General features: G+C 52.8%; 6 protein-coding genes across 6 annotated transcripts; 2 read left to right on the forward strand and 4 right to left on the reverse strand.

Annotated features, from left to right (window-relative positions):
- Window positions 1–440: 440 nt before the first annotated feature.
- Window positions 441–1,319, reverse strand: CLUP02_08681 (uncharacterized protein; the record flags this gene model as incomplete). Its single annotated transcript, XM_049287665.1, has 1 exon — window positions 441–1,319. The coding sequence occupies one exon, from the start codon at window positions 1,317–1,319 to the stop codon at window positions 441–443; it is 879 nt and encodes a 292-aa protein (XP_049144808.1).
- A 3,395-nt stretch (window positions 1,320–4,714) lies between these two features.
- On the reverse strand, window positions 4,715–6,585 carry CLUP02_08682 (major facilitator superfamily transporter; the record flags this gene model as incomplete). The annotated part of the gene is made up of 2 exons (XM_049287666.1): window positions 4,715–6,365; window positions 6,410–6,585. 2 exons carry the CDS (start codon window positions 6,583–6,585, stop codon window positions 4,715–4,717), a joined length of 1,827 nt encoding a protein of 608 aa, XP_049144809.1.
- A 375-nt stretch (window positions 6,586–6,960) lies between these two features.
- CLUP02_08683 (uncharacterized protein) lies at window positions 6,961–7,236 on the reverse strand (the record flags this gene model as incomplete). The annotated part of the gene is made up of 1 exon (XM_049287667.1): window positions 6,961–7,236. One exon carries the CDS (start codon window positions 7,234–7,236, stop codon window positions 6,961–6,963), a length of 276 nt encoding a protein of 91 aa, XP_049144810.1.
- A 3,653-nt stretch (window positions 7,237–10,889) lies between these two features.
- CLUP02_08684 (beta-ketoacyl synthase domain-containing protein) lies at window positions 10,890–18,392 on the forward strand (the record flags this gene model as incomplete). The annotated part of the gene is made up of 11 exons (XM_049287668.1): window positions 10,890–11,060; window positions 11,127–11,183; window positions 11,242–11,329; window positions 11,379–11,444; window positions 11,496–11,698; window positions 11,751–11,991; window positions 12,048–12,397; window positions 12,454–13,952; window positions 14,007–16,909; window positions 16,957–17,576; window positions 17,631–18,392. The coding sequence occupies 11 exons, from the start codon at window positions 10,890–10,892 to the stop codon at window positions 18,390–18,392; spliced, it is 6,960 nt and encodes a 2,319-aa protein (XP_049144811.1).
- Window positions 18,393–19,343: 951 nt separating this feature from the next.
- Window positions 19,344–20,094, reverse strand: CLUP02_08685 (uncharacterized protein; the record flags this gene model as incomplete). The annotated part of the gene is made up of 5 exons (XM_049287669.1): window positions 19,344–19,561; window positions 19,628–19,651; window positions 19,712–19,850; window positions 19,905–19,961; window positions 20,026–20,094. 5 exons carry the CDS (start codon window positions 20,092–20,094, stop codon window positions 19,344–19,346), a joined length of 507 nt encoding a protein of 168 aa, XP_049144812.1.
- Window positions 20,095–20,723: 629 nt separating this feature from the next.
- Window positions 20,724–25,100, forward strand: CLUP02_08686 (SNF2 family domain-containing protein; the record flags this gene model as incomplete). The annotated part of the gene is made up of 4 exons (XM_049287670.1): window positions 20,724–21,045; window positions 21,772–22,054; window positions 22,150–22,942; window positions 22,992–25,100. 4 exons carry the CDS (start codon window positions 20,724–20,726, stop codon window positions 25,098–25,100), a joined length of 3,507 nt encoding a protein of 1,168 aa, XP_049144813.1.
- Between the last annotated feature and the right edge of the window lie 312 nt (window positions 25,101–25,412).

Raw genomic sequence — 25,412 nt, forward strand, 5'->3', positions numbered from 1 at the left:
GGAAACCCAGAGGGTATTCGGGATGGTTACGTGACAAGGGGAATCCATCGAGGGTCGAAAAGAGAAACCTGTGATTTCCCCGTGTCTCTCTGGTGTAGTAGAAAGTTGTTCCAGAAGAAAATGTCAAAAACTCCTTGTTGCCGGTTATGGACAGGTATCAAGCTACTTTGCATACATGGAATTCCTCCCCTCCAATCCTGAAACACAATCATCAATTCCTCCCCTCATCTTCAGTTGACCTTTGTTGCCTCGAACCATTGTTTTTTATCCATTTCTTTTTTTTCTCTCTCCTACAGAGCTGACGATTGACAATCGGCTCTGCAACAAAAACCACTTACAGCCCGGGATATGAGATAAGGAAATAAGCCGCATCACCGACAAAATCGACAAGAGAAAACAGACAAAGACCACAAACACGCACACACGCGAAGCCACAACGATCACGAAGCGGCGGCAACAGCAGGGGCGGGAGCCGGAGCAGTCGCGGGCGCCGCAGTCGAGGCCGCAGTCGTGGCAGCCGCGTCGGTAGCGGGAGCAGCAGGGGGCTGCGTCAGGGTCCCCTCGGAGAAGTTCTTGAGGCCCTCCATCCAGGCGGCGAAGCCCGTCTCGAGCTGGCCGACCATGGTGAAGCGGAGGACCTGGGCGAGGGGGCCGTAAAAGGTCTCCCAGCAGCGGTACTCCGTGCCGTTGCCGTCCTCGGTCTCGAGGAACTCCTGGACGCGCTCGGATTTCAGGACAAAGGGGGGCACGAGGCCGCCCGTCTTCCAGCAGACGCGGTAGCCCTTGCGGCCGCGGTGGACGGGCTGGGTCTCGCCGTTCGCGAGGGCGGCGGGGGGCGCGGCGTGGGTGTACTCCTCGAGCTTGGTGACGACGAGGGCCTGCTTGGTGGTCGTCTTTGCCGGGTCGAGCGTCATGTGGACCTCAAAGGTGACGTGGGTGCCCTCGAGGAGGAGCTCGCCTGGCTGGTTCTTGGCGGCGGCGGAGTCGGCGAGCATGGGCGGGACGGCGAGGCCGGAGGGGCGGGAGACGGTGGCCTTGGGGACGAAGGTGTTCCAGGCCGGGTAGGTTGCCGGGTTGAGGACGGCGGCGAGGACGGCGGTGGGCTTCGCGGCGATGGGGGTGGCGCAGGCGATGGTGAGGACGGCGCCGACGTCGCCGTGGGACGGGGTCGCGAGGGGAGGGGAGACGGGGGTGGGCGTCAGGGAGGTGGGGATGGAGTCGGTGCCCTTGTCGAGGGCCTTTGGCGATTTGGGCTTGAGCTGGTCGGGGATCTGCTTGATCGAGTCCGGGATGGTGATTCTTTGGCGTATGGCCTCCATTGTTGATGATTACTGTTACTGACGGACTTCTTTTCTGGGGGGGGGGGGGGGGGGGAGGGGGGGGTGGGGGGGGGGGGGGTGGGGGGGGGTGGGGGGGGTGTGGTGGTGAACAGCGGGGCGGGTTATGGCGGGGAGTGTTGGTGCGGGTGTATACTTATATTGCTTCGTTTGTTTTGTGTGGGGGGGGGGGGGGGGGGGGGGTATCTCTGGGTATAATGATGGATGGAGAAAATCAAGCCGGTATCACAAAAAAACTTGGTTCAAAAGAAGAAGAAGTTTTGCCGGTTGGGTATTTGATGTAAAAGATGAAAGTAAGGAGAGGAAAAAGACGGCGAACGGAGAAAGGATGGAACGATGGAGGAGGGGGGAGGGGGTAAGTAAAGGAACTCAAAAGTAGGGCGAGAAGGCAAAGAGAGGGCACACAGGTAATAGAAACGGGGGCGATTCAGGTTAGTTGTATCAAATGGACGGGATTGGGCTTTAGACTTCCTGGTCTCGTGAGGAGATGCGCGTCATGGGATGGGGGGAGGGATGTATGGATGCCGGCGGAGGAGGAGAGAGACAGTAAGAGGAGGAGGGGCTTGACGGTTGGTTGCTCCAGCTGGATGAGGTGTAGGTAGCCAAGGTGTAAGGTGTAGAGGTGTAGGGGGAGGGCAGCAGAGAGCAGGGGAGGAGGGGAGGAGAGAGGGGCTGTGAATCTGTGATCAAACGATAGTGTCGTGAGCGTGATGTGAAGCTGTGGTATGAGGCTGGCCCGGGCCAACGGTCGGGATATAGGTAGGTAGGTGGGTGTGTATGGATGTGTGCGGATGTGGGAGGTGAGGTATGTGTGTGTGATCGCTATGGTGTGTCGATGAGTGAGATTTGATGTGCGGTGATGGTAGTGAAGGTAAGGTACGTAGGCGTAGGTGAGTAGGTTGCCGACAATGATGAGATTGGCGACCGCCGACGGGCGATTTTTAGTGGGAACTTGCGCCAGCGAAAACCGATGGAGAAAGTTGGGGAGTCGAGGACGTACCTAGCTTGACGGCCGCCGCGGTCCGGATCTGTCCATTTTCGGGTCCAGGCCGCCCCCCTTCAGGTCTACCCTCCCCGCTTTGAGTCCGGGGGACAGGGGGTATCGATGACTCCACCACGCAGGGATGAGGCGGGATGAGGCGGGATGGAGGGGTTGTTCTTTTCGGCGACTAACCACGGAGATCCGGATCGGATATGGTATTTACATAGTACTGATTACCCAATTGTCGATTGACGATGAGGAGCGAGTTTCGGCTCATCCTCTTTTCCGGCATTCTTCATCTTCCAACTTGCAATCTCTAATACGTATGAATGGATATCCGAAAGGGAAAGCTCAGAGTGACTTGGCGAATGAAATTCAAACGCGAAAGGCGATCTTGTGCCCAACCCGGCAGCCTCCATCAGCATGAAAATACCAGTATATGCCCTGCTCGCAACGGGTCTGACACGTGTAAGTGCAATGGAGAACCAAGTCAACTGGCTGAGGTGCAAAAAGCAAACCGACCACCCAACTTCCGCCCAGCTCACCAACGTATACAAGGAAGGAGCCTGTGTACTCTTGCGCATAAATGATCGAAGCAAACCCTTTCCATGACGAGGGAACCGAAGTATCCACCCGTTGGGCGCCGATTGTCGTTCGTTGGTCTCTGCCAACGGCTTTCTCGCGCGCAATTCAATGTGGAGGGCGAGGGGGGACATAATAAGGCACCACTTAATTCGATGAGGACAATGTGAGAGGAGGAGGAGGGGTCCTAGGGAAGACCAGATGAGACGGGGCTCTTGGGCAAAGCTGGCGAGGCTGAGAGGAAGGGTTCGAGCGCTGGACTTTTGGGGAGTTTCGCCTCGTTTTCGTCCTTGGTCCTTTTGTTGGCTGCGTTGGTTCTCCCATTGAGTTCCAGGGATGGGGGGTGTAAGGTGCCACGGTGCGATCTCTGTACATCAAAGCAAAGCAAAGGTGAAGAAGGGAAAAAAAGTGCCATAGCTCGGAAGATGGAGTAATAACGTACTGCGTACACGGAAAGGTAGGTATTTCCAGAGAGAGGGGAAAAGTCGCCCCATCTTCAAACCCAATCCCTTTTCCTCTTCTCAAACTTTCAAGTTTGACGCCCTTTTCCGGCCGGCCGTTTCGTTGTCGGCCTAGAAAAAGCCATAGCGTTCGAGGTTGGCAGCCTGAGCCGATCATTACAATTCCAGGGAGACTTTTTTCGAATTCTTTTTAAACGGTACTTTAGTTCTGTAAAAAAGGAAAAATTGAAAAAGAGTCAAGCAAATCCAGTCAAGTTTACAACATGAGTAAGGTCAATAAGGGTCGGAAATTTTGAAAATAGTCAGGGTTCGAAACGAACCACTTGTTCATTCTTCTCATCTCGCAAGCCCTCCGCGACAAAATCCGTGCTCTAGTTACAAGAAATAGGTGTCACACACAGAGACCGCGCGCAGGAACCATTGTCTCGGTTCCAAAATCCCAAATCCCAAATCCCTCCCCTGCCCTCCCCTTCTCCTTCTATTCGTACATCCCCCAAGTAAGCAACTCACCGAATCAAAGACAACGTCTCAAAACCACTTCTCCTCCCGTCCACATCCACGTCCACGTCCACGTCCACATCCACGCGCCAAACCACCACACACAACCGCCGTCACACCGTTGACACGAGCCATGTCTTGGTCGCCTGAATGGAAAATCAGAAAAAAAGCACGAGGCAGAAGGCGAGTTGTGCGCTCTTGTCTGAAGATGGAGGCCCCTCAGTGACTCATATCTCTGATCTCGATGGATGTGGGACAAATGCCGGCTGGTCAGGGAGATGAGTATCAAATTCTTCTATTTTGAAAAAAGACCTTATGCGGCGGCGCCGTTGAATTAGTCACTTTTCGATGCTAGATTCGCATCGCGAGACGCACATGCCTCAAAATCGGAACCGGTGGGGACAAGCTGCGTATCTCTTTCCATTAGGCGCATCCACCCGAACCCGCTCATGTCAGATCCATGGAAATGCTACTAATATTTAATGGTATCAATGCAATCAACCCGCATGACGTATCACGAGAAGCGCGGAAAGAGTATTGATAGTGAACAGTCTGTCTTTTGTCGAAACTTTGAACCGCCTTGAAGGAGGCGAAAACTACTCTACATACACCAGAAAGTTCCTAAACCATGATGCAGTTGGACGCTTGCGACCAAGCCTGCCCGAAATGCTTACGAGAATAAGAGCGCATAGGAGCGCGAAAGCACAATACCTCCCTATTCCTTAGCCGATGCCCCCCCCGGTTGACGCCTTGTAACTCCCTGAAAGAAGCAGATCCTGGTTTTCCGATTCCCTGAAATTGGATATTCCCATGAAGCTATATGACCGTGTTGGACAATGCGTTGACCATGAAGTCTAGGCTGTGCGACCGTGGACAGTAGCCGAGACGGCTGAGTGACCAGAGCGAACGCTGGCCATGTCGCTCATCTCGGTGCCGTCGTGGTCGTTGCCTTCTTGCTGCAGGCGTGTCTTATTGGCTTGCTGCGCATGACCTGTGAGAAGGGTGATGGATCTGGGTTCCTTCTCCCAAGTAAAGACGGCGGCGACCACCATTATGGCGCAGGCGGCGATCATGAAGATAGTCTGGTCTCTGAAGGAGTCTGTGTAGACATGCTTGACGAGGTTTCTGAGGTGCGAGCTCCACGCGGAAGATTGGGTTGGAGAGTGGGCCAGAGTCTCGCGTTCAGACGGAGAAAGATGATCACTGAGAATTTCCACGCGCGCGTTGAACATAGCAGTGCAGATGGCGACACCAAGACAACCGCCGAGGGCGCGAGCTTGGGCGAGAATTCCTTGGGCGACGGCGTGTTCCTTAGTCGATTCCGCTTCGACGCCAGAGAGAATGGTCGTGGAGCCAAAGTTGAGGCCGACGCCCAGTCCGAAAACGAGCGTGAATCCGTACGCAGGAGCAAAGTCCGCCTGAGCGTCGACGACCATAAGCATAAGACTGATACCGAGGACTTGCGCAATCGACGCGACAGTCATGACGAGAGCCACCTTGTTCGATTTGGAGTTCACCGCTCCAGCAACGAACGATCCAACTGCGCAGGCTCCAAGCATAGGCAACAGGTACATGCCGGACTGGAGAGGGCTCTTCTGCGCAATCACCTGCATGCGTTCCGGGATAATGACGGTGAGGGCAACATAGGGGAGTCCTGTGAGGAAGGTAACGGCCAAGCCGCACATGAAGGGCCGGCGTCGAGCAAGATGTACCGGAAAGACAGGCTCTTGATGCGAGCACCGCAGATGGTCGATTAAGAGGCAGCGATTTCGGTAAAGGTAGTTCTCGAAGATGCCAAAGATACCCCAGCAAGCCCCAGAGCACACGAACATGACGATGACGGTCCAGTGGTCCCAACCGTAGTATGTGTATCCACCACGCTCGATAGCGACAACCAGAAAGGCCGAGCCAAAGAAGAGAGTGGTCATACCAACCACGTCAAGCTTCTTGAATGCCGTCCAAGAGTAAATCTTGAAGGCCTGTCGGTCTTTGGGGTAGGACAAGACGAGGCAGGCCACAGCGAACACACCGATGGGAATGTTGAGTCCAAAGATCCAGCGCCAGGTAATCTTGGAGACAATGACACCGCCCAAGATGGGGCCCAGAAGGAAAGCCGCGGCGAGAGTGATTCCGATGATGCCGCCCATTAGAGCTGGGTTGTGGGCAGGACCTTGCTCAAGCAGACAGGTCTGGGCGAGGCTGTACAAGCCCGAGCCTCCGACACCCTGAAAGGCGCGGCCGATGATCAGGAGCTTCATGCTTTTCGCGCCCGCACACAGAGCCGAGAAGATGACGAAGACGGCCCAACTGTAGAAGAGCATGGTTCGGCGACCGTAAATGTCACTGCACTTGGCAATTCCGACAGCGCAGCCCATGTAGGTGAGAAGGTAGGCCAGAAGGACAAAGGAAGCGTGCTGGTGGTCGCCAATCTCCTCAGAGATGGCAATGAGGGAGGTGGCAATGATGGACGTATCGAGAGTAGCGAGGAACAAGCCAACGAGAAGGCTATCTGGTCAGCTGGGTTCGCGAGAACGCTGCAATTCCCTTACCTGAAGACGATCAAGACTCTCTCAATCGTAGGCTGGCGAAGGCTGGCAGCGGGATACTCCGCGCCACGACGGGGAGCAAAATTCGCGACAGCGAAGCCAGCGGTATCGCCCAGAGACGGATTGGGGTAGGAGAGCTGGTCAGCCATCTCGCGACGAGAGGGAGACTGGGCGGCCATTGCTGCGATGATCTTGACAATGGTTGGCGGCGGTTTTTTTGTCGTCAGAGCGGAATAGAGTAAGGTTGACGGTTGTCTTCTCCTCTCAGGGGCAGAAGATGGAAAGACGCCTTCGAATCTTACCGATGGCAATATTCGAAGCTTGATTTCAGCTTGTCTCGAAGAGATATGGCGATGAGGCAAAGGTTTTCTGAAAAGTAGAGGGGAAAGAGAGGGATTGTGTGGGTGTGATATGGGGAGAGAAGGCGTTTGAGTCAAGGAAATCTGGTTGAGGAAGGTTTCTGAGGATACCTGGCTGCTCTCGCCTCAATGGGTATAGGGGCTAGCTTGTTTTCCCTGATGGATAGGGAAAGAGAACCAGTAACAAGACAGTGATCAGCCTTGTACCTGCCTGTCCTGAGAGCCTTTGCAGAGTTGGTTGAGGAAGGTAGACGTGGGCCTTGGCTGGTAATTGAACTGTTGGTTACCTCGACGATGCAACAACAAGGTAGGTGGTGTGAGGAGGAAAGGAACACTTTGAGGGTACGTGTGTGCGCGTGTGTATGTGTGAACACACATCCCTCTTTGGTGTGAGGACTTGAGCGGCAGCAAGGAACAAACGAGGTAAACAGCTGCCCATCCTCTCCAACTTGGACAGTGGCCGCAACACATAGTTATACTGACCGCAGCTCTTTACCCTCGTGTTGACAGTAGAAGAAGAGCACCAGATGCACCTATCCATGATGCCCGAGACAGTGGTTTTCCTAGAGGCTTGCTCATCCAGCCTAGGCCAGGGTGAAGATGAGATCTTCTCTGACAGTTCCACCTTGGGTAGGCGAAGACACGGACAATGACGGGTGCTGTGCAAGGTGGGACAAACAACTTGAAAGCGTCAAGACTGTGAAGCATAGTTGTGGCAGTTGTTCGCGTGCCCTATGCCCTGGTCTCGCTCGGCTGTGGTGACGAAAACATCATGTTCCAAGACAAAGGCTTTCTTGCTTGAGAATGGAGGCCGAGGAAAAGCCAGGGGCAAGATGGTGACTGCGCATCCCATCAGAGGGGAGAAGGCAAGCCATTGGTAGGATGTGTCAGGCAAATGTCCCAATTGCTAGTCTCTCAGAAATAGAAGAGCTGCCACTAGGGTGACAGAAACAGGTCCCGTTGTTGTACAAACCCCAGGACTCTTCAGCATTCGAGGCCGTGGCATTTCGTAAATAAGCCACTCAAGTCCCCGACTGGGGTGGGGGAAATTTATATCAAGCAACACTGTTTGACTCTGAGCCGGTGCAACGGAATATCGACTGGCTGTCTCCGGTTGATGCCAGAATCCGACAGTACTACCCTGTGTACATTCAGCTCTGTATTTTCAGAGTAACAAGACGAAAAGAGAGAGGAAATCGCAGTAGGAAAACGAAGTGCCTACCGGATCTGTGTATCCCCGACCGACCTCCCGTCTGCACCACTAGCTCTGCACGCCCCATTTGGAACGTTGTGTTCCCAGATGCCTCGTGGTTGAGTCGCCATCGTTCTACCCACTTGGATAGGAACAGATGCGCAGAGCGCCACCAGCACCCGACTCTGCATTTTCAAATGTTGTGTTCAATCCATCAGTCGAAAAACGCAATGGAAGAAAGGTCGCTCGTTTGAAAGCTTGAGAGCTGCGAAGTGAGGTCATGGGCCACGCTGCTTAGCCGAACAACTTTTGGTCCGGCCCGTGTACGACCTCGCCTGGCATTCCCTCAATGGTTGCTGCAGCGCTGGGCGACAACGTTTTCGGCAGCATATCCTTGTCAAAAACTGGGGGATCTGTAAAGAGAGGCATGTTGAAGCGCTTTGGCCTGCCAAGATGGTGTGTATCACAGATACTAGGGGTCGAACTCCCCTCGTCTTGATTGATGAGGGTTGTACACCTGCTTGTGGAACATCAAGTCGGTCCCAAAATGGTTCGATTGGCCAGACTGGGCAAAATGGTCTCGTTGTGTCAATTTCACCGTCAACTCAGCTCCATTTTGAACTGTCGTACAGGCTTTGAGTGTTTCGTCAATCGAGATGGTGCGGCCTCTCAATGGACATTCCGCCACATGAGATCACATGAGATCCTATGAGATGGTTGGATGTGTGTAGGCATGATCAACTTCAAAAGGAAATGAAAGTAACAATGAGCAGCATGAATGGAGGCGCTCGAGCCATGAAACATCCCTGACTTCGTGTGTGAAGTCGGAGCGGAAAATATGTTCGGTCCGAGATGCCCTTGGCTGAGCCTCTGAGGTGTGGTATGAATGGGACTGAACTGGACTTCATCCGTGCCTATAGTGGAAACTTGGCAAGCCCATGATACGATAACTGTACCCGGTTAACATTCTTTTCATTAGGCATAATCTAATACTTGATGTTCCATTTACAAGTCTTCTCAGGCCAATTCCCAGGAGGCGATGTTTTTCTATATTTCCCTGTCCTCGTGAACGATGTTTGTGGTCTCATTCTCTGCTTTGCTCGATGTTCCCCATTCAACGACGGTGGAAGCCTGGAGCCAACATATCTCAAATGGGTTCCTGCATATGAAAACACGCTACACTTACGGCAATGTCGGTCTGACACATTGTAAATATCATCGCCCAGAGATCTGATTTCAACTTCTTCGAGAGGCCGATGAGAGGCCAGTCCGCTCGAGAGACTCTTGGAACGGAGAGCAACACGAGACTAACATCAAGTTGGCGCCAAGTCTCCGGAACATCGGACCTTCATATGTACGGCCGCGTCGGTGAGTACTGCACAATGTCCTTGGGCGAGCTACACTCCTGTCAATGCCACCAACCTTGTTCGACACGTCAACGTCCCCGCCCAACGAAATGATCAGAAATAACCGGTTAGCTGCTCCATCGTGGTTTGTCAAAGCTCCCCGGTCTTCTCATCGTCGGAAATCAGATCGCTCGGCCTCTTCTATCCAGTCTCATCCGCTTCTCTTTTTTGTACTCGCACCGAGACCGCGCGGCTGGCGATCCAGGCCCTCCTGAGGATTGGGCACCACCACGAGGAAACGGGTCAAATTGACTGTGTTATGCATTCTCTCTGCCCGGGTCATACCGTCAACCCTCCGTACAGCCCCTCAGAGCAGAGCACCATTGGCAATCAGTAGCCGTGGCAAAACGAGCACGAACATCGTGACAGGTTGGCACTGACTCGGGATCTATCTTCTAGCCAAATCTCTTCCACCGGCTGTCCTACAACCATTAACAACCACTGGAGCACACGCCAGCCTGGTACTTTATCGATCCAGGGAAGGAATATGTGCTACTCCCGTCATCCCCCCTGCAATGGAGTCGGAGCATCGGTGCTCCTCAAAAGTTCTGTTTGCAACATGCGGTAAAGAGTTGGCCCATGAGGGCCATACCAGAGTCCAGCGGAAGGATTCCAGGATCGGTGGTTGTTGTTCTCCTACGTACATAACTTTATGCCATGTTGGAGATGTTCTTGCGGTCCCCTAGGGCTGATTGCATGCCAAAGTGGGCTGCGCCCCATCCCTGTTCTATTTCAAGCAACTAGCTCTATCCTCTTCCCGTCTTCATAGCTTCTCTTGATTTGGCCGTCGGTCTAATTGCAAGAAGCCGTTGATATCCGTGGGCTATGCTTCTGAAGAACCACAATCCAAAGAGGGCCGCATGAGGAGGAGCTGTACCGAATGAAGTTGCCCTTATGATTTTGATACGAAGAGCCAATATCTTCTATGTTAGACGGTATTATGGCTACATTCAAAGGGATGGTCGAAGATTCCCTAAGAAACAAAGACCGTTGATCACAGCGAGTGACGTTCATGCAATTACGTTGGAAGTCATATCATACAAAGAGCCATTCCTGCACCAAAGGATTGATGCTGACCGCCAGGTGAAGTTCTAAGCTTCATGCCGTATGCTCCCGCCCCCGCATATGAGTGGAATAAGTGGATGGACTTGGCAGTGCCTCTGGCACCAAAGGCAGCACGATTTCACCTTCAACTCATATTCACATTTGAATATCAAGGCCGGGACCCCCTTGGTCACCCGCCGTCAGCTGTCCGGTGGCAGAAAAGATTTTCAACTACCCAACTTCACCTTCATTCTTCAGAGATTTCTTTCCTTCCCTTTCCATCCTGTTTTCCAGCCGATTGATACCCTTTCCTTCTTCTGTACTCATCGACCCGGTCACAAAGGAGACAGGATCTTGTTGTCTGAGCTGCCCTCGTACAGTCAGATTCTTTTCGCCTTGCGTCTCCCCTCTTACCACCTCGTCTGTCGATACTTCCCATTGAAGACAACACCTTGGTTGCGAAATCCGTTGAGGCGGGCAAGATGGAAGACATTGCCATCGTCGGCATGGCATGCCGCTTCCCAGGCAATGCGACATCTCCGGAGAAGCTTTGGGAGATGTTGATTGCGAAGGAGTCGGCCTGGTCAGAATTCCCCAAGGATCGTCTCAACATCGATGGCTACTATCATCCAAGTGGCGATCGTCAGGGCAGCGTGGGTTTCCATCTCACCTCGTCCAAATTATTTTGTCATATCTTCAGACTGACCTGATTCACCTAGATTTCGTTCCGAGGAGCGCATTTCATCAAGGATGATGTCGCAGCGTTTGATGCGTCGGTGAGTCCCCATCAGAGACCTCCGGATGTGGAATGCCACTTTTTCTGACACTCTATAGTTTTTCTCCATCATGGCAGACGACGCCAAGGCCATTGATCCTCAACAGCGATTCCTACTAGAGGTTTCCTACGAAGCGCTTGAAAACGGTGCGTTGGTCCCTAATCTTTCGAATAATTCCGTGCTAACCTGATATAGCTGGTCTTCGCATGGAAGACCTGAAAGGCAGTCCGACTGCTGTCTACGTGGGCTCGTTTGTAAAAGGTTCGTTATTATCTCGCTTCTCTCTCACCTTGCCTTACTGATTGGTCCTAGATTATGAACAAATCTGCCTCAGAGATATGGACTGGCAGCCCCAGTATGCCGCCACGGGCACTGGAAATGCCATCATGTCAAACCGCGTGTCCTACACGTACGACTTCAAGGGGCCTAGTATGACGATCGATACTGGCTGTAGTGGAAGTCTTGTTGCAGTTCACCTCGCCGCCCAAGCTCTCCGAGCTGGCGACTGTTCAATGGTACGAATCCTCCATTACCGTCATCTTGGAATTCGCAGGCTAACTTCTCAAGGCCCTCGCTGCCGGTGCTGGTCTTATCTTCACACCCAACACAATGATGCCCATGACTGCACTCAACTTTCTCAGCCCAGATGGAAAATGTTTCGCCTTCGACTCTCGTGCCAATGGTTACGGTCGCGGGGAAGGTATTGGATTCGTTGTCTTGAAGAAGCTCTCGGATGCTGTCCGAGACAATGATACCATTCGAGCTGTCATCCGTGGCACTCACGTAAACCAAGACGGCCTGACCACAGGTGAGTATTCCACGTTGCGAGGAGACTGGGGGACAAAATTCTGACGGTTTTACAAGGCATCACTCTTCCGAGCAAGGAGGCCCAGGTGGCCAACATCCGATCCCTCTACTCCAAGCACGACCTGGACATGAACCAGACGGCTTTTGTCGAGTGTCACGGGACTGGAACCCAGGCTGGCGACTTTCGGGAGCTTAAGGCCATCTCTGAGACTCTGAGTGACGGAAGGTCGATCGAGAATCCAGTGTTTGTAGGCTCTGTGAAGACAAACATTGGTCATCTGGAGGGAGCCGCCGGGGTTGCTGGCCTGATTAAAGGCGTTCTCACTGCCGAAAAAGGCCAGATACCCCCAAACATCAACTTCGAGCAAGGGAACCCCAACATCGATTTTGAGAACTGGAAAGTGAAGGTAAGACTTATCCACTCGTACATTGTGCTTCTAATGTATGCTAATGATTATTGCAGGTTCCCACGGATCTGGTCAAGTGGCCTATTCAAGGTGGTCGAAGAATCAGCGTCAATTGCTTTGGCTTTGGTGGAACCAACGCCCATGCCGTCCTCGATGAGCCAGCCGCGTATTTTGCCTCGCGCGGCATCTCCGCCAACCACAATTCTGTGGTCGACGACAGCCAGTCAAACGAAGATAACGGAAACAATGCGAACCAGGGAGTCTTCTCAACTTCTCAGCTCTTTGTCTTCTCTTCGAACGAGCGTAAGGGCGTATCTCGCTTAATAGACACGCACCTTGACCACATTGAGAAGCTCGCAAATGCTAATCAAAGAGACGCCGATAACTATGCATACACCCTGGCATGTCGCCGCTCGGTGATGGAGTGGAAAGGGTTTGCTGTGGCCAGTTCTTTCGCTAATCTCATCGCGAAGTTGATGGTCAGAGACGAGTGCAGCTTTCTTCGATCTAGCCGTGATTCCAAGCTCAAGATCGGCTTCGTCTTCTGTGGCCAGGGTTCGCAATGGGCTCAGATGGGACGCGAGCTCATGTGCTTTGAAGTTTTCCTACGAAGTCTTGACGCGGCGACCCAGTACCTCAAGACGATAGATAACGACTTCGACCTCACGGAAGAGATCATGCGACCCAAGCCGGAGTCGCGCATTCAAGAGCCTCAGATTTCGCAGCCGGCAACAACAGCAATTCAGGTGGCACTGGTAGACCTGCTGCGGTCGTGCAATATCACTCCCAGTAGCGTCGTTGGCCACTCATCAGGAGAAATCGCAGCTGCGTACGCGTGCAATGCCATGACCTGCGAAGCGGCTTGGGCATTGGCATACCATCGTGGCCAGAGCGCTGCACTTCTCAAGACTTATGCACCGTTTCTTCAGGGCGCCATGTGTGCCGTCAAGATGACTTGCTATGAAGCCCAAGCTTACCTCCGGAGTCGGCAGAACCCTGGCGATTTGGAGATTGCTTGTATCAACAGTCCAAACTCGATCACAATCTCTGGCGAGCTGGAGGATATTCTACACATGCGAGATGAACTCAAGTCGCGCCGGGTTATTTGCAAGGTGCTCGACGTGGACATCGCCTACCACTCGAGGCAGATGAACATGGTTCAAGAGGACTATCTGGAGCGCATCAAGTCTATCCGACCCAAAGACACCACTAGCAACATCCCTTTCTTTTCTTCCGTACGAGGTATGACGTATCCGCATGCTCTTCTCGGGAAACTCTATTGGGCCGAGAACCTGGTTAAGCCGGTGCAATTCGTTTCCGCGGTCAAGACTATGATGGACTCTCAGAACAGACCGGATCTCTTGATCGAGCTGAGTCCCCACACGACGCTGGCATCGGCACTCTCCAAGATCATGGCCGAGCTCAGCCCTAGCAGCCAGCTGACGTATTTGTCGCTCATGCAGCGCGAGAAGGATTCCGCAACCACAATGCTCCAGGCGATTGGAGAGCTTTGGGCTCGCGGATACCCCGTTGACATGCTTCAGGTCATCTCTAAGTAAGCAACTTTCTTCTTTGTACTTTGTCTACCTTACTCACGATTGCTTACCAGGTGCTCTGGTAATCCTACGTTCAAGACGCTTGTCGATCTACCATCCTATCCCTGGAACCATTCCAAGACCTTCTGGCACGAGTCACACACTTGTACCGAGCATCGCTTCCGGAACTTTGGCCGCCAAGATCTCATCGGATCTCCTTCTCCAGATGCCACCACCTTCGAGCCGCGCTGGAGAGGTTTCTTCCGCATCTCTGAGAACCCTTGGATCCAGGATCATCGAGTCCAGAAGACGATCGTGTACCCGGCGGCAGGCATGGTCACCATGGCTCTCGAAGCCGCAAGCCAGCTTTCTCATAGCATGACGGATGTTTTGGGATTTCACTTGACTGGTCTGACTATCGAGAGAGCTATGATCATCCCTTCTACAGCTTACGGTCTCGAGTACTCGCTCAATCTGAAGCAGTGCTCTGCCAACCTTGAGTCTGAACCGGTGTGGGAGTTTTCCATCTACTCAAAGCAAGAAAATGGCCCATGGATTCGACATGCGGACGGATGCATCAAGATTCGACAAAAGGCCGGGGGTATTCCGTCATCCACTACCGGGAACGAGGCCATATTCAAGAAGATCCAAGGTCAATGCACCATAACCATGCCTCCGCGACAGCTATACGAGATCCTGGATATCGTCGGTCTCAACTACGGGCCTTGTTTCCAAAACGTGACGTCCATATCAACTCATCAGAACTCATGTATCAGCAAAATTCGCATTCCCGATACGAAGTCAAAGATGCCGGCAAACTTTGAGTATTCTCACATTATTCATCCCGCCACGTTGGATGCTATGTTCCAGACTCTCTTCGCCATCGATAGCAAGCCGATGGTTCCTTCGTCTGTTGAAAGCATCTTCGTCTCTGCAAACACGCCTCATGGCACCGGCTTCGAGTTCACCGGTTTTGCTACGGCCGAGAGACACGGTCTCCGCGACGCCACTGGCTCAATTGTGATGGTGGCTGATGTCAGTGACTGGGAGACACCGTCTATCATTGTTGACGGCTTGCACTTCACTGCCTTGTCGGCACCTTCAATCGAAGATGGTGGCTTCATTCCTAATCATCGCAACCTCTGTTCTAGTATCGTATGGAAAGAGGACTACACCACGACGATGTACGCAGACTTCACCCACATGCTAGAGCTGATGGCGCACAAGTACCCATCTCTGTCTGTTCTTCATTGTGGTGGAGATGAGCAGATGGCTAGACATGTTCTGGAGACGCTCTTGGAAGGCGACAGGCTTCTTTTGTCCCGCCTCACCATCACCGATGCCGCTACGCTGTCTACTACACAGAAGATCTTTGAAGGATCACCGGCTGTCAAAGTCTTGGAGCACCGCGGTTGGGAAGCTGTCAAGAGACATTCTGCTCGCTATAACCTTATTATCGCAGCCAGGAACTCAAGCATCGATATGATCGAAGCAAGTCAGCTCCTGCTCCACGATGGACTTCTGCTCAATGAGATCTCGCCTCCAATGACCCCGACCACCACCGACTCCATGTCCGGATTCCAGCAGCTTTCAGATGAGCTTGCCTCGCTCCAGGTCTCTTTCGAGCCCGATTCGGACGATGTCATTCGCTGCGACATGCTAGACCAGCATTTCGAGGTTCATCTCTTTGCCGACGCGTTGGACCCCGTTTCATCGCCCGAAGTCGTCCTTGTCTTGCCCGACACAGCCGACGCGGCTCTCAATGGCTTTGTCTTGTCTTTCAATAACCTATTGTGCGACAAAGGGTTCAAAGTGAGCGCTGGCCCCTTACATGAAGTCGACTCAGCTGGCAAGATCTGCATCGCGCTTCTCGAAGTGTGCGAGTCTTTTGTATATAACTGGACGACCGAGCAGTTCAGTGACTTCCGCAATATTCAAAACACAGCCAAGAGCCTCCTGTGGATCACCCGTGGCGCCAACAGATGTTCTACCATTCCCCAGAACGCTCCTGTCATTGCGCTTGCACGCACGATCTTGTCCGAGGATCCGCAAAAGACGGTTGTCACTCTCGACTTGGCCGAGGCTACTCAGCTTACTTCGTCTACCCTCCCAAAGACTGTGTGGTCTGTCCTTGCTTCAATGTTGGCCGGATCAGCGGAGGCTGAGTTCGCGGAAGAAGGAGGCGATCTGTACATCCCCAGATTGATGCCCCAGGAAGAGCTCAACAGAATGATCGAAAACGACTCTCATATCGAGGTTGTCCAGAAGCCCATCTTTGACCATTCAACAATCAGGGAGAGTTACAATATGACATTTTCTGAGCCAGCAATTTCGAATGATAACTTCCACTTCGTCAAGACCTCGTATCCTACAAAGCTCGACCCTCAGGAAGTCGAAATCCAGACCCTCAGCGCGGCCTTGCATCTCTCTGATCTCCACACCGCCATGGGCCGGACTGATGATAACATCCTGGGCATCGATATTTTGGGAATCGTCAGCAAAGTCGGTCGCGATGTGAGGGACATTTGCTGCGGAGAACAGGTCGTAGCACTTGTTCCCGGCGCTTTCAAGACGGTTCACCGAGTCCACCAGGGCTTCGTCAAGCCCGCGCCGCCACCGTTCGAATGTTGCCAGTACACTCCAAGTACTCTCATCGCTGCGTTTTATGCAATTTTAGGCGTCGGTAAACTTTCAAAGAAGAAGACGTTGCTGGTCCACGCTGCGGCAAGTTCTTACGGTCAAGCTGCAATTCGCATTGCCACCCTGATCGGTGCCGAGGTTTTTGCGACGGTCCTGGGAAGCGACTCTGATGCCCAGCGTGAAACTCTCATCAAAGCTCACTCCATTCCAGATGACCACATTTTCGACGCTAATGGAGAGTCTTTCGTTGCCGATGTTCTCCGATTCGGAAAGGTTAACATTGTCTACAACCCCACCCAAGAGCACACTGCCATCAATTTCAAATGTGTCAAGTCATGTAAGTCTTCAAGTATTCTTACCTGGTGCGAAGCTAACATTACATAGCCGGCTGCATTTTCCAGCTCTCCGACAAAACGGGCAAGGCTGTCAGAGGTCCTGTTGCTACTTCCACGATGTTCATGCGTTTCGACGTTGCCACCATGATGAAGGATGACCCTGACCTCATCAAGGAGTTCTTCACCATGGTAGATCGCTTTGCATTTGACTACTTGCGCAAGAGCTCGAGCCTCCAGTGCCAGCCGGTCCACCGATTCCCCATGTCCAACCTTGAAGGAGCTTTCAAGCAGATTGACAAAGGACCTTACCACGGTCTTGTCACCATGACGGCCGACCGCGATACCCTCGTCCCTGTGGCCACAGAGACGCAAATCAAGCCGCTTGACGATGTCATCGACCCGAAAGGCACATATGTTCTCGCTGGTGGTCTGGGAGGCTTAGGAAGGAGCATAGCGAAGCTGCTTGCCGACAAAGGTGCGAAGAAGCTGGTGTTCTTGTCAAGATCTGGCGGCAATCAGGATGCCCAGGATTTCCTTCATCATCTCAGCAAGTCAGGCGTCCAAGCAACAGCAATTGCGGTAGACATCACAAATCTCCAGGCACTCAAGGCACTCGCCCCGACTCTTGGCAAGATCTCTGGCGTTGTTCAGTGCGCTGCGGTCATTCAGGTTAGGATCCTCACCCCTTTGGCTTGTATTTTACCATAGACTAACAGACAGCAGGATGCTCTATTCGAGAAGATGAGCTTTGAAGACTGGCACACCGCCTTCGCTCCCAAGGCAATCGGTGCCATCAACCTTGCAGACGTCTTCGGCCGAAACCCTCAGCCCAGCCCCTCGACCCCGGCTGCCGCCCCTTGGTTCCTCTTCCTCTCGAGTGCCTCGGGAGTAATCGGCAACCGGGGCCAAGCAAACTACGCGGCGGCCAACGCCGTTCAAGACGCCCTCGCTCAGGCTCTCCCTCGCGCAGTCTCCCTGGCCCTCGGTCCGGTCCTCCAGGCCGGGATGCTGGTGGAGGACGAGGAGACCCTGGGGAAGCTCCGCGGTGCTGGGTTCTATGGAATCCGGCACCAAGACTTCCTGACGATGGTGGAACGGGCCATCACGGGGGAGGTCACCCCCGGCGTCCAGACGAGGCCGCAAATCGTCTCGGGCGTCGGCACCGGTGGCCTCATTCGCCAGAACGACCCCGGCGACCCCTTTTGGTCGCGCACGGCGCTCTATTCGTATTTGAATATGGTCGACGTGCCGATCTACTCTCCGGAGGGGGATCGTGATGATGGCGGCGTCTCCAGCGGCGAAGCTGACGTCAAGAAGATGCTCGCCGTCTGCTCCGGGGCGGAGGAGGCTGCGGTCATCATCTGCACCGGCCTGGTGCAGCTGATGGCCAAGGCCATGTCCCTTCTCCCGGAGGAGATTGATCCGGAGCGGGCGCCCAGCGCGTACGGCGTCGACTCCCTTGTTGCTGTAGGCGTGCGGAACTAGATTTTCCGCAACGCCGGGGGAGTCGATGTCTCCGTTTTCGAGATCCTCGGGGAGACGTCCGTTCGGGGCCTAGCTGGTGTCGTTGCCAGCAAGGGCAAGTGGTGAAGGGGAAGGAGGGGGCCAAGTTCCCTAAGAAGACTGGGGTGTTTGTGTGTGTGTGGCTGTCCGTACGAGACAAAAAGGAGCAGAGTGAGGTGGTCCAATCCAGTCGTACAATGGGGGCGTGGTTGTCCGTGAGTGAATGAGAGGATACAAATGGGCGGGATGGTGTGGTTTGTAGGAGAGTCCAGATAGACCAACGCTTTAGAGGTTTCTGGGGCGGCTTCTCGTTTCTAATCAACAATTGACTGTTCTGTAATTATGCAAATGATCAGGCGGAAAGTAACCGTGTCCCCAGTTTTCAAAGGTATCACAGTAAGAGGAAACTCCCAAGTGCTTGTAGTAAAGAGTAGTCCTATCCCAGCTGCTGAAAATGAGCCAAACGTACCCTGGTTTCGATGAGCGAGCGAGACACGAGACGCCGATGAGTGAGTATCTCGAGTAAATTTCTTCTCCTATCTTCATTGAGTTTGAAAATCAAGTTGTGAGGTGTAGGCAGTAAGATAGCTATGGTATGTCTTGTAAGGTGGCAAGAACAATCTAAGCCACAGCTTTATGGCAATACTCAGCACACGGGCGGCAGTTTACATTCAACATTATGACCGCCTGATTGAGGAGAGGCGGTAAAGAGTCCTTTCATGAAAGCAAATGAATTCTTGCTGCGTCTTTCGAAACGTAGTCATATATCCAATGGTAAATTTAAGGCTTGCTTACTTAGTGCGCATGCCGAAAGCCTGGCTGGGCAAAGTTGCAAGGCAGGATTTGGGCCAGACATATGCCCTGGCCTCTAGACTGACTATAAGGCATCTTGAGTAGGCATGCAGGCCAATAGCACGAGAGTCGTGAAGCAAATTACACGATGAAAGATTCGATGAATACAATGCGACGGTGTGGTAAAACAGCGGGGAGCAAACCAAAGGCCTGTGCCTTATGCGAGCCTAATGAGTCAACAAATAAGTGCAATGAGCAGATGAGAGGCGGTTGCAGCCTGGGGCTGACTGCAGGTATCCGTGTCACCGAGACATGTTTGAGTGAGGTCAAGAGTCGAAGAGCTTGAGTAGTGGCATTGGCTATAATTCAGGAGCCTCAGTGACTACTTGGACCACGTGTAAAGTTATCTTAATGGGAAGGGGAACATTCCTCAAAGAAGGCTACCGTACCTAGTCCTCGAGTGTTAGCCTAAAGAGCCTCAACGTCAGGTCTCATCTTTTGTGAAGTACCCCAGACACATGTGGTCAACTGGTGGGCACACTGATAAGCTGCCTTGTTTAGACCGGTGAATCCAGACATTGTACTTAGACCAATACACCAGAGGGCGATGCAATAGGTAAACACACACCGAAATACTGGAATGGGGCTCTCGAGGCAGTCATGGTAGGATTGGTGGAAGGGAAAAGTGCAATAATTGCATACCTGAGTATGCATGCGTGGGCCAGAAATTTGGACCCTTGAAAACACTTTGGCATCGTACTTTCCCCAAGAGGCAAACGCATCCATTTATTGGGGGGGAGTCGGTCGCACACTCGGTACGTACCTGCCCTGTTGGTTCCTCAAAGTACACTGTTAATTCAGTCAACAACTGCCACAGTGCCTCGATGTCCATTCCGCGCTCCAATTAACGCGTCGCGCTATTCCAAGTGACGGACATGACATCAAATACTTTGGAGGAAGCTGCGATAAGATAAGGAAATCACCACTGCAAGCAGGACCGAGAGTCTACCTTGCCTCTGCCTAAAGGTACCATCTCGTTGCGCCTGGATGATAAATATTGCCGACCTCATGCTTGACCTTCATCGCTCGCAGATCAACCAGTGATCAATAAGTGGCCAAACAAAGACTGAGAAGGCAGCGACGCCTTTAGTCCTTGCTCACAGTCCTTGGAGCCGAATTAATTGTCGCTCTTTCAGTCTCTGTGGCAACGATCTTTCCATTTCCATTTCCATCACAACTCACTTCACTCTGCCGACAGAGACCGATTTCTTCTAGACGACAGCACACGGTACTTCTACCACTTCGGCTCCCGACCCATCTCCGACAGCCTGCTGCAGCACAACATAAATCTCTCCAGTGCCCAGCAGATGTTGCAGCACCGCGCCACACACCTTTTGACCTCGTCGCCTGCAGCTCGCCTCATTTGAGCGAGGAAAGGGAAACTTCGCCCCGCCACCGCCGTCTTGCCCAGCATCCCACCGACCGACCGACACTCACACTGCGTTTGCGTAGCCAACAAATATGGACGACGACCCGGCTGCCACCCAGGCCCGGGACAAGGAGGCACTTAGGAACCTCGCCAACGAACTCCTGGACCTCGAGGGTGAACGAGACTTTCGACAAGCCATCGCCGAATCTCTCGCCGACGGGAACCCGCGAGACTACGAGAAGGCTCTCCGAGAATACGAATCGGCTGCGAAAACGATTGATAGCAAGACACTCGAGAAGCAGCGACTGGAACAGCGGATTCGGGCGGCCAAGAACTCTGCGCGCCAGTCAACGAGAGACGCTACATTCGGAGAAGACGCAAACATGAGAGCGGCTAGGGACCGCTGGGGAGTTGGTACGTGGATATTTTTATTTTGCCGTTACTGCGAAGCCTATCCAAACTGCCCAAGTTTTTCACTTGCGACTTATCCCGATTTCGGCCCCAACTTCTTCAAGTGAAGAAGTCAGCCATAGTACAAAAGCGATTAGCATGCCAGAGGTGGAAGGCCGACCGGAAGTCTGGCCTGTCTATCCATCATTTCATGGTCATGACAAGCGTGTTGGCCGATGGGAATGACAGCCTCAGGCTTGCTAAGGTGGTTTGAAAAACCTTGTGTTTTTCAAGCTACTTGATCGAAATGCGAAGAAGTAACGAAAACGTGGAGCTCTCATATCTATGACTGTCCGAGATCTGGGGGCATAAGGCAGGCAGTGTTCTCAGCGCCGCTCCTGCCTTCCCGAAAACCCCCAGTCTTGCCTTACTCCTGCCTAGTCGACGCCTTCCTCTTCCTCCTACGCCTTCCACAGGCTCACATCATAAATAACCTGGGCCTTTCATATTTCACCCATTCCTCACCCAACTCTCTACACTGGCCTGAGCTCCATCAAGACCCCCCGCCTTCAGAATACCTGTCTATTATTGATCTTGTCATTACCGTCTGGCCCATCCCAGACAACCCCTCACACCTATCCACGATCGAACATGATTTCGATCTAGCCGTATTTCAGCCTACCTGATTTATCAGTACCTTGGTCACGTGGAACACTGATAAAAACCTCTGTGAAACTGACACTCTTCCAGCCAACGTCCCCTACAGACCATCTCCCGGGTCCCAAAACGCCTCTCAGGAACCTTCGAAAAACGCATACGCCATGCCTAACTCGGGTTCCGCTCTTGCCGGCTCAGCTTCCTGGAACCCTTTTGAACCGCCTGTGCCCAATCTAGGTAGTTCGACAAGTCATATCAGTCCGTTCAACAAGAAGAGAGCATTTGGTTCCGGATATGAGTCTCTTGGCCAGGCCAACTCAGGCCGGAACAAGTCTCAGCGCATAGATGATTCGTCTCAAGTCATCGACCTTACTGGGTAAGTACAAAATATGTTCCACTGCTGGGTTGAGCTTAGGTCTGGGCGGCAAATGACTCTTCGTTTTCTGATGCAAGGACTAACAAATTTGGTAGGGACGATGATGATGTACACACATCGTTCATGTCGCGCTCAAAGCAAGCGGAGGCACAGGAACGAGGTCGTAGAATGGCCTCAATGGTACGCACTCCTCGCAGTTTCTCTCAGGCCAATTCATACGACGCCAGGCCTCCTTATCCTCCTCCTGTGGTCCGCCATCCCCCAGGCGCATATGGCACTGGATATGCCAATGGGCTCAATCCCAGCATTGGCATTCCCCAGGGATATGCCAGCGCGAGCTCTTCTTCGAGTATGGCTTCAACCCCTGGCGGAGATTTTATGCCCCGGATGCCGGGTTCTTACATCGACGAGGACGACATGAACCTTGGCTTCACGCCGGCTAGCCAGATGATGAACCGTCAGCTAGCCAATCGGAATGGATATCCTTTCGGCAACAGATCTTCTCTCAGCACCTCTGATGTGATCAATAGAGCTAACAACTACAACTTCATGGACCTTACCGACGGCTCCGGAAACCCGCTGGATGCTCGCGTTGTCTCCTTGATGGAGGACATCAACAATGACCCTCGCAGATCCAAAGAGGAAGTGGAGGCACTTCTGCGGAATGTGCACGCCGGCATGGACATCCCCGAAGAAGATCGGGAGGGAACTCCTGAAGCCATGAGATACCCTCTTTATGCGCACCAGAGAGTTGCGTTGACATGGATGAAGCGCCAAGAGAAGGGCACTAACAAGGGAGGTATTTTGGCCGATGACATGGGCCTGGGAAAGACGATTTCTGTTCTGTCCCTCATGGTGTCACAAAAGTCGACCAAACCAACATGCAAGGTAGGATTGCTCCCATTTCATTTCATACGGTGCTAACACTCCCTGACAGACCACTTTGATTGTGGCCCCGTTATCCCTGATTCGACAGTGGGAAGATGAGATCAAGAAGAAGCTCAAGAGTGGCCCGCCTCATGCCTTGACGGTATACATCCATCACAGCACTCAAAAGACGAAAGCCCAAGAGTTGATGAAGTACGATGTCGTCCTGACCACCTATGGGACCCTCGTCTCGGACAGGAAGAAGTATGCTGCTTGGCTCAAGGACTTGGATGGACGTCCTGCGTTGACCAAGACCGACCCCAACTTGGCAAGCTCTGTCTCCCTGTTCCATCCAGACTACTCGAAGTTTTATCGCATCGTTCTGGACGAAAGCCAACAGATCAAGAATCACAAGGCGCAGGCGGCTGGGGCCGCTTCCCACCTGCAAAGCGAGCATCGTTGGTGCCTATCCGGTACACCGATGATGAACGGCGTCGACGAGCTCTATTCCCTCTACAGATTCCTGAGAATCAAGCCATACAGCGACTGGTCTAAGTTCCGCGGCGCCTTTGGAGTGCTCTTCGGGAAGAAAGGTGACCCTCAGGCCCAAGCGATGAGAAACTTGCAAGTTCTCCTCAAGGCGACTCTCTTACGCCGGACCAAGACCTCGCAAATTGATGGAAAGCCCATTTTGCAACTTCCGGAGAAAACCGAGGAGGTGGTTTACGCAGAGTTGGACGAGGACGAGCGCAAGTTCTACACTGATCTAGAGACCAAGTCGCAGGTGCAGATCAACAAGTACCTGCGAAAGGGTACTCTCGGCAAGCACTATTCTCATGTATTGGTGTTACTTCTCCGCCTTCGTCAGACTTGCTGTCACCCACATTTACTTCTTGAAGCAGACGATGCAGTGCCTGAAGTCGATGACGATATGCTCAGTCGCGTCAGAACTTTATCTAGAGCGGTTGTTCAACGCCTCACTGAGAAGTCTCGCGCTCTCGAGAGTGCTGACGCCATCAATGAGGGCTTTGAGTGCCCAATTTGCTACGACATGATGCCCGACCCGACTATTCCACTACCCTGCGGGCACGAACTCTGTGCGGGATGTCTCAAGCAGCACGTTGACAACGCTAGGCGTGAGAACATTAGAAATGGCGAAGACGAAGGCCAGGTCAAGTGCGCTGTCTGCAGAGGCACGTTAGACCCGACGAACATAATCACCTTTTCAGCTTTCAAGAAGGTCTACATGCCTGATGAAGCTGCTAGCGGAAGCTCTGAGGATGAAGAGTCTGAAGGCTCCGTTTGGAGTAGCGATGATGATGAGGAAGAAGAAGAGGAGCAAGACGATGCCGATGCAGATGACGCCGACAAGAACGGCGATCTCAAAGGCTTCGTCGTTCCTGATGCTTACGCTAACATTAGTGATGATGAGGACGAGCTGTCAGGGTCTCCAGCGCCAAAGCCCAAGGCGACCGAGCCCAAGAAGAGGAAGTCAAAGGGCAAAATGAAGGCTGCAAAGTCTTCAAGTAAGGAGTCGAAGAAGAGACTTAAGAAGATTAAGGGCAGCCAGTTGGCAACGCTTCGAAAAAATGCCAAGAAGAATGCTGGTGCCTGGCAGGACTACACAAAGTACCTGAGTCACCATTGGCTTGCTTCATCCAAGACGAGAGCTTGTGTGGAACTTCTCAAGAAGATTCAGGAAACAGGCGAGAAAACAATCATTTTCTCCCAGTGGACTATGCTGCTGGATCTTTTGCAGGTCGCGATCAGAAAGCAAGGTCTAAACATCAAGCATTGCCGTTACACAGGAGAGATGTCGATGGCGCAGCGTGATGACACTGCTTTCACTTTCTCGAACGATCCGAGCATGAAGGTCATGATGGTGTCGCTGCGCGCCGGAAACGCTGGTCTCAACCTTGTCGCGGCTTCGCAGGTCATCATTATGGATCCTTTCTGGAATCCGTACATTGAGATGCAAGCCGTTGATAGAGCTCACCGCATTGGCCAGCAAAAGCCTGTGAAGGTGCACCGAATTCTGACTCAACAAACGGTTGAAGATCGTATCGTCCAGCTTCAGGAGAAGAAAAGGGCGACGGTGGATGCAGCTTTGGACGAGCGTGAGGGTGCGAAGTTGGCTGGCCTCAGCATGACTGAACTGCGTTTCCTTTTCAATCTTTGAGAGAGGATTCGACCGATCTACATTCGATTTCACAATCCAGTTCCCAGTCTCGTTTGTGGAGGTTCACAACACAATCTCTGACTATCTGGATCGGAAGTCAATTTCTTCTGTGACTTTTTTGCACCAGATCTCGTTCTTTCTACGAGGCGGAGGAGGCATTTTTTTAATCAATGGTCTTGGGGGAGGTATTACGAATCGTTTACGACTGGCATTTTATTGCATCCGCATGACTACGGTGAACAGGAAACAAGGGAAGGGGGAAAGCATACCCATGACGAAGACATGGGCACAGAAGATAGGCTTCACAGCCAA

The sequence above is a fragment of the Colletotrichum lupini genome, chromosome 4, assembly GCF_023278565.1.
Source record: "Colletotrichum lupini chromosome 4, complete sequence".
Classification (NCBI taxonomy): Eukaryota; Fungi; Ascomycota; class Sordariomycetes; order Glomerellales; family Glomerellaceae; genus Colletotrichum; species Colletotrichum lupini.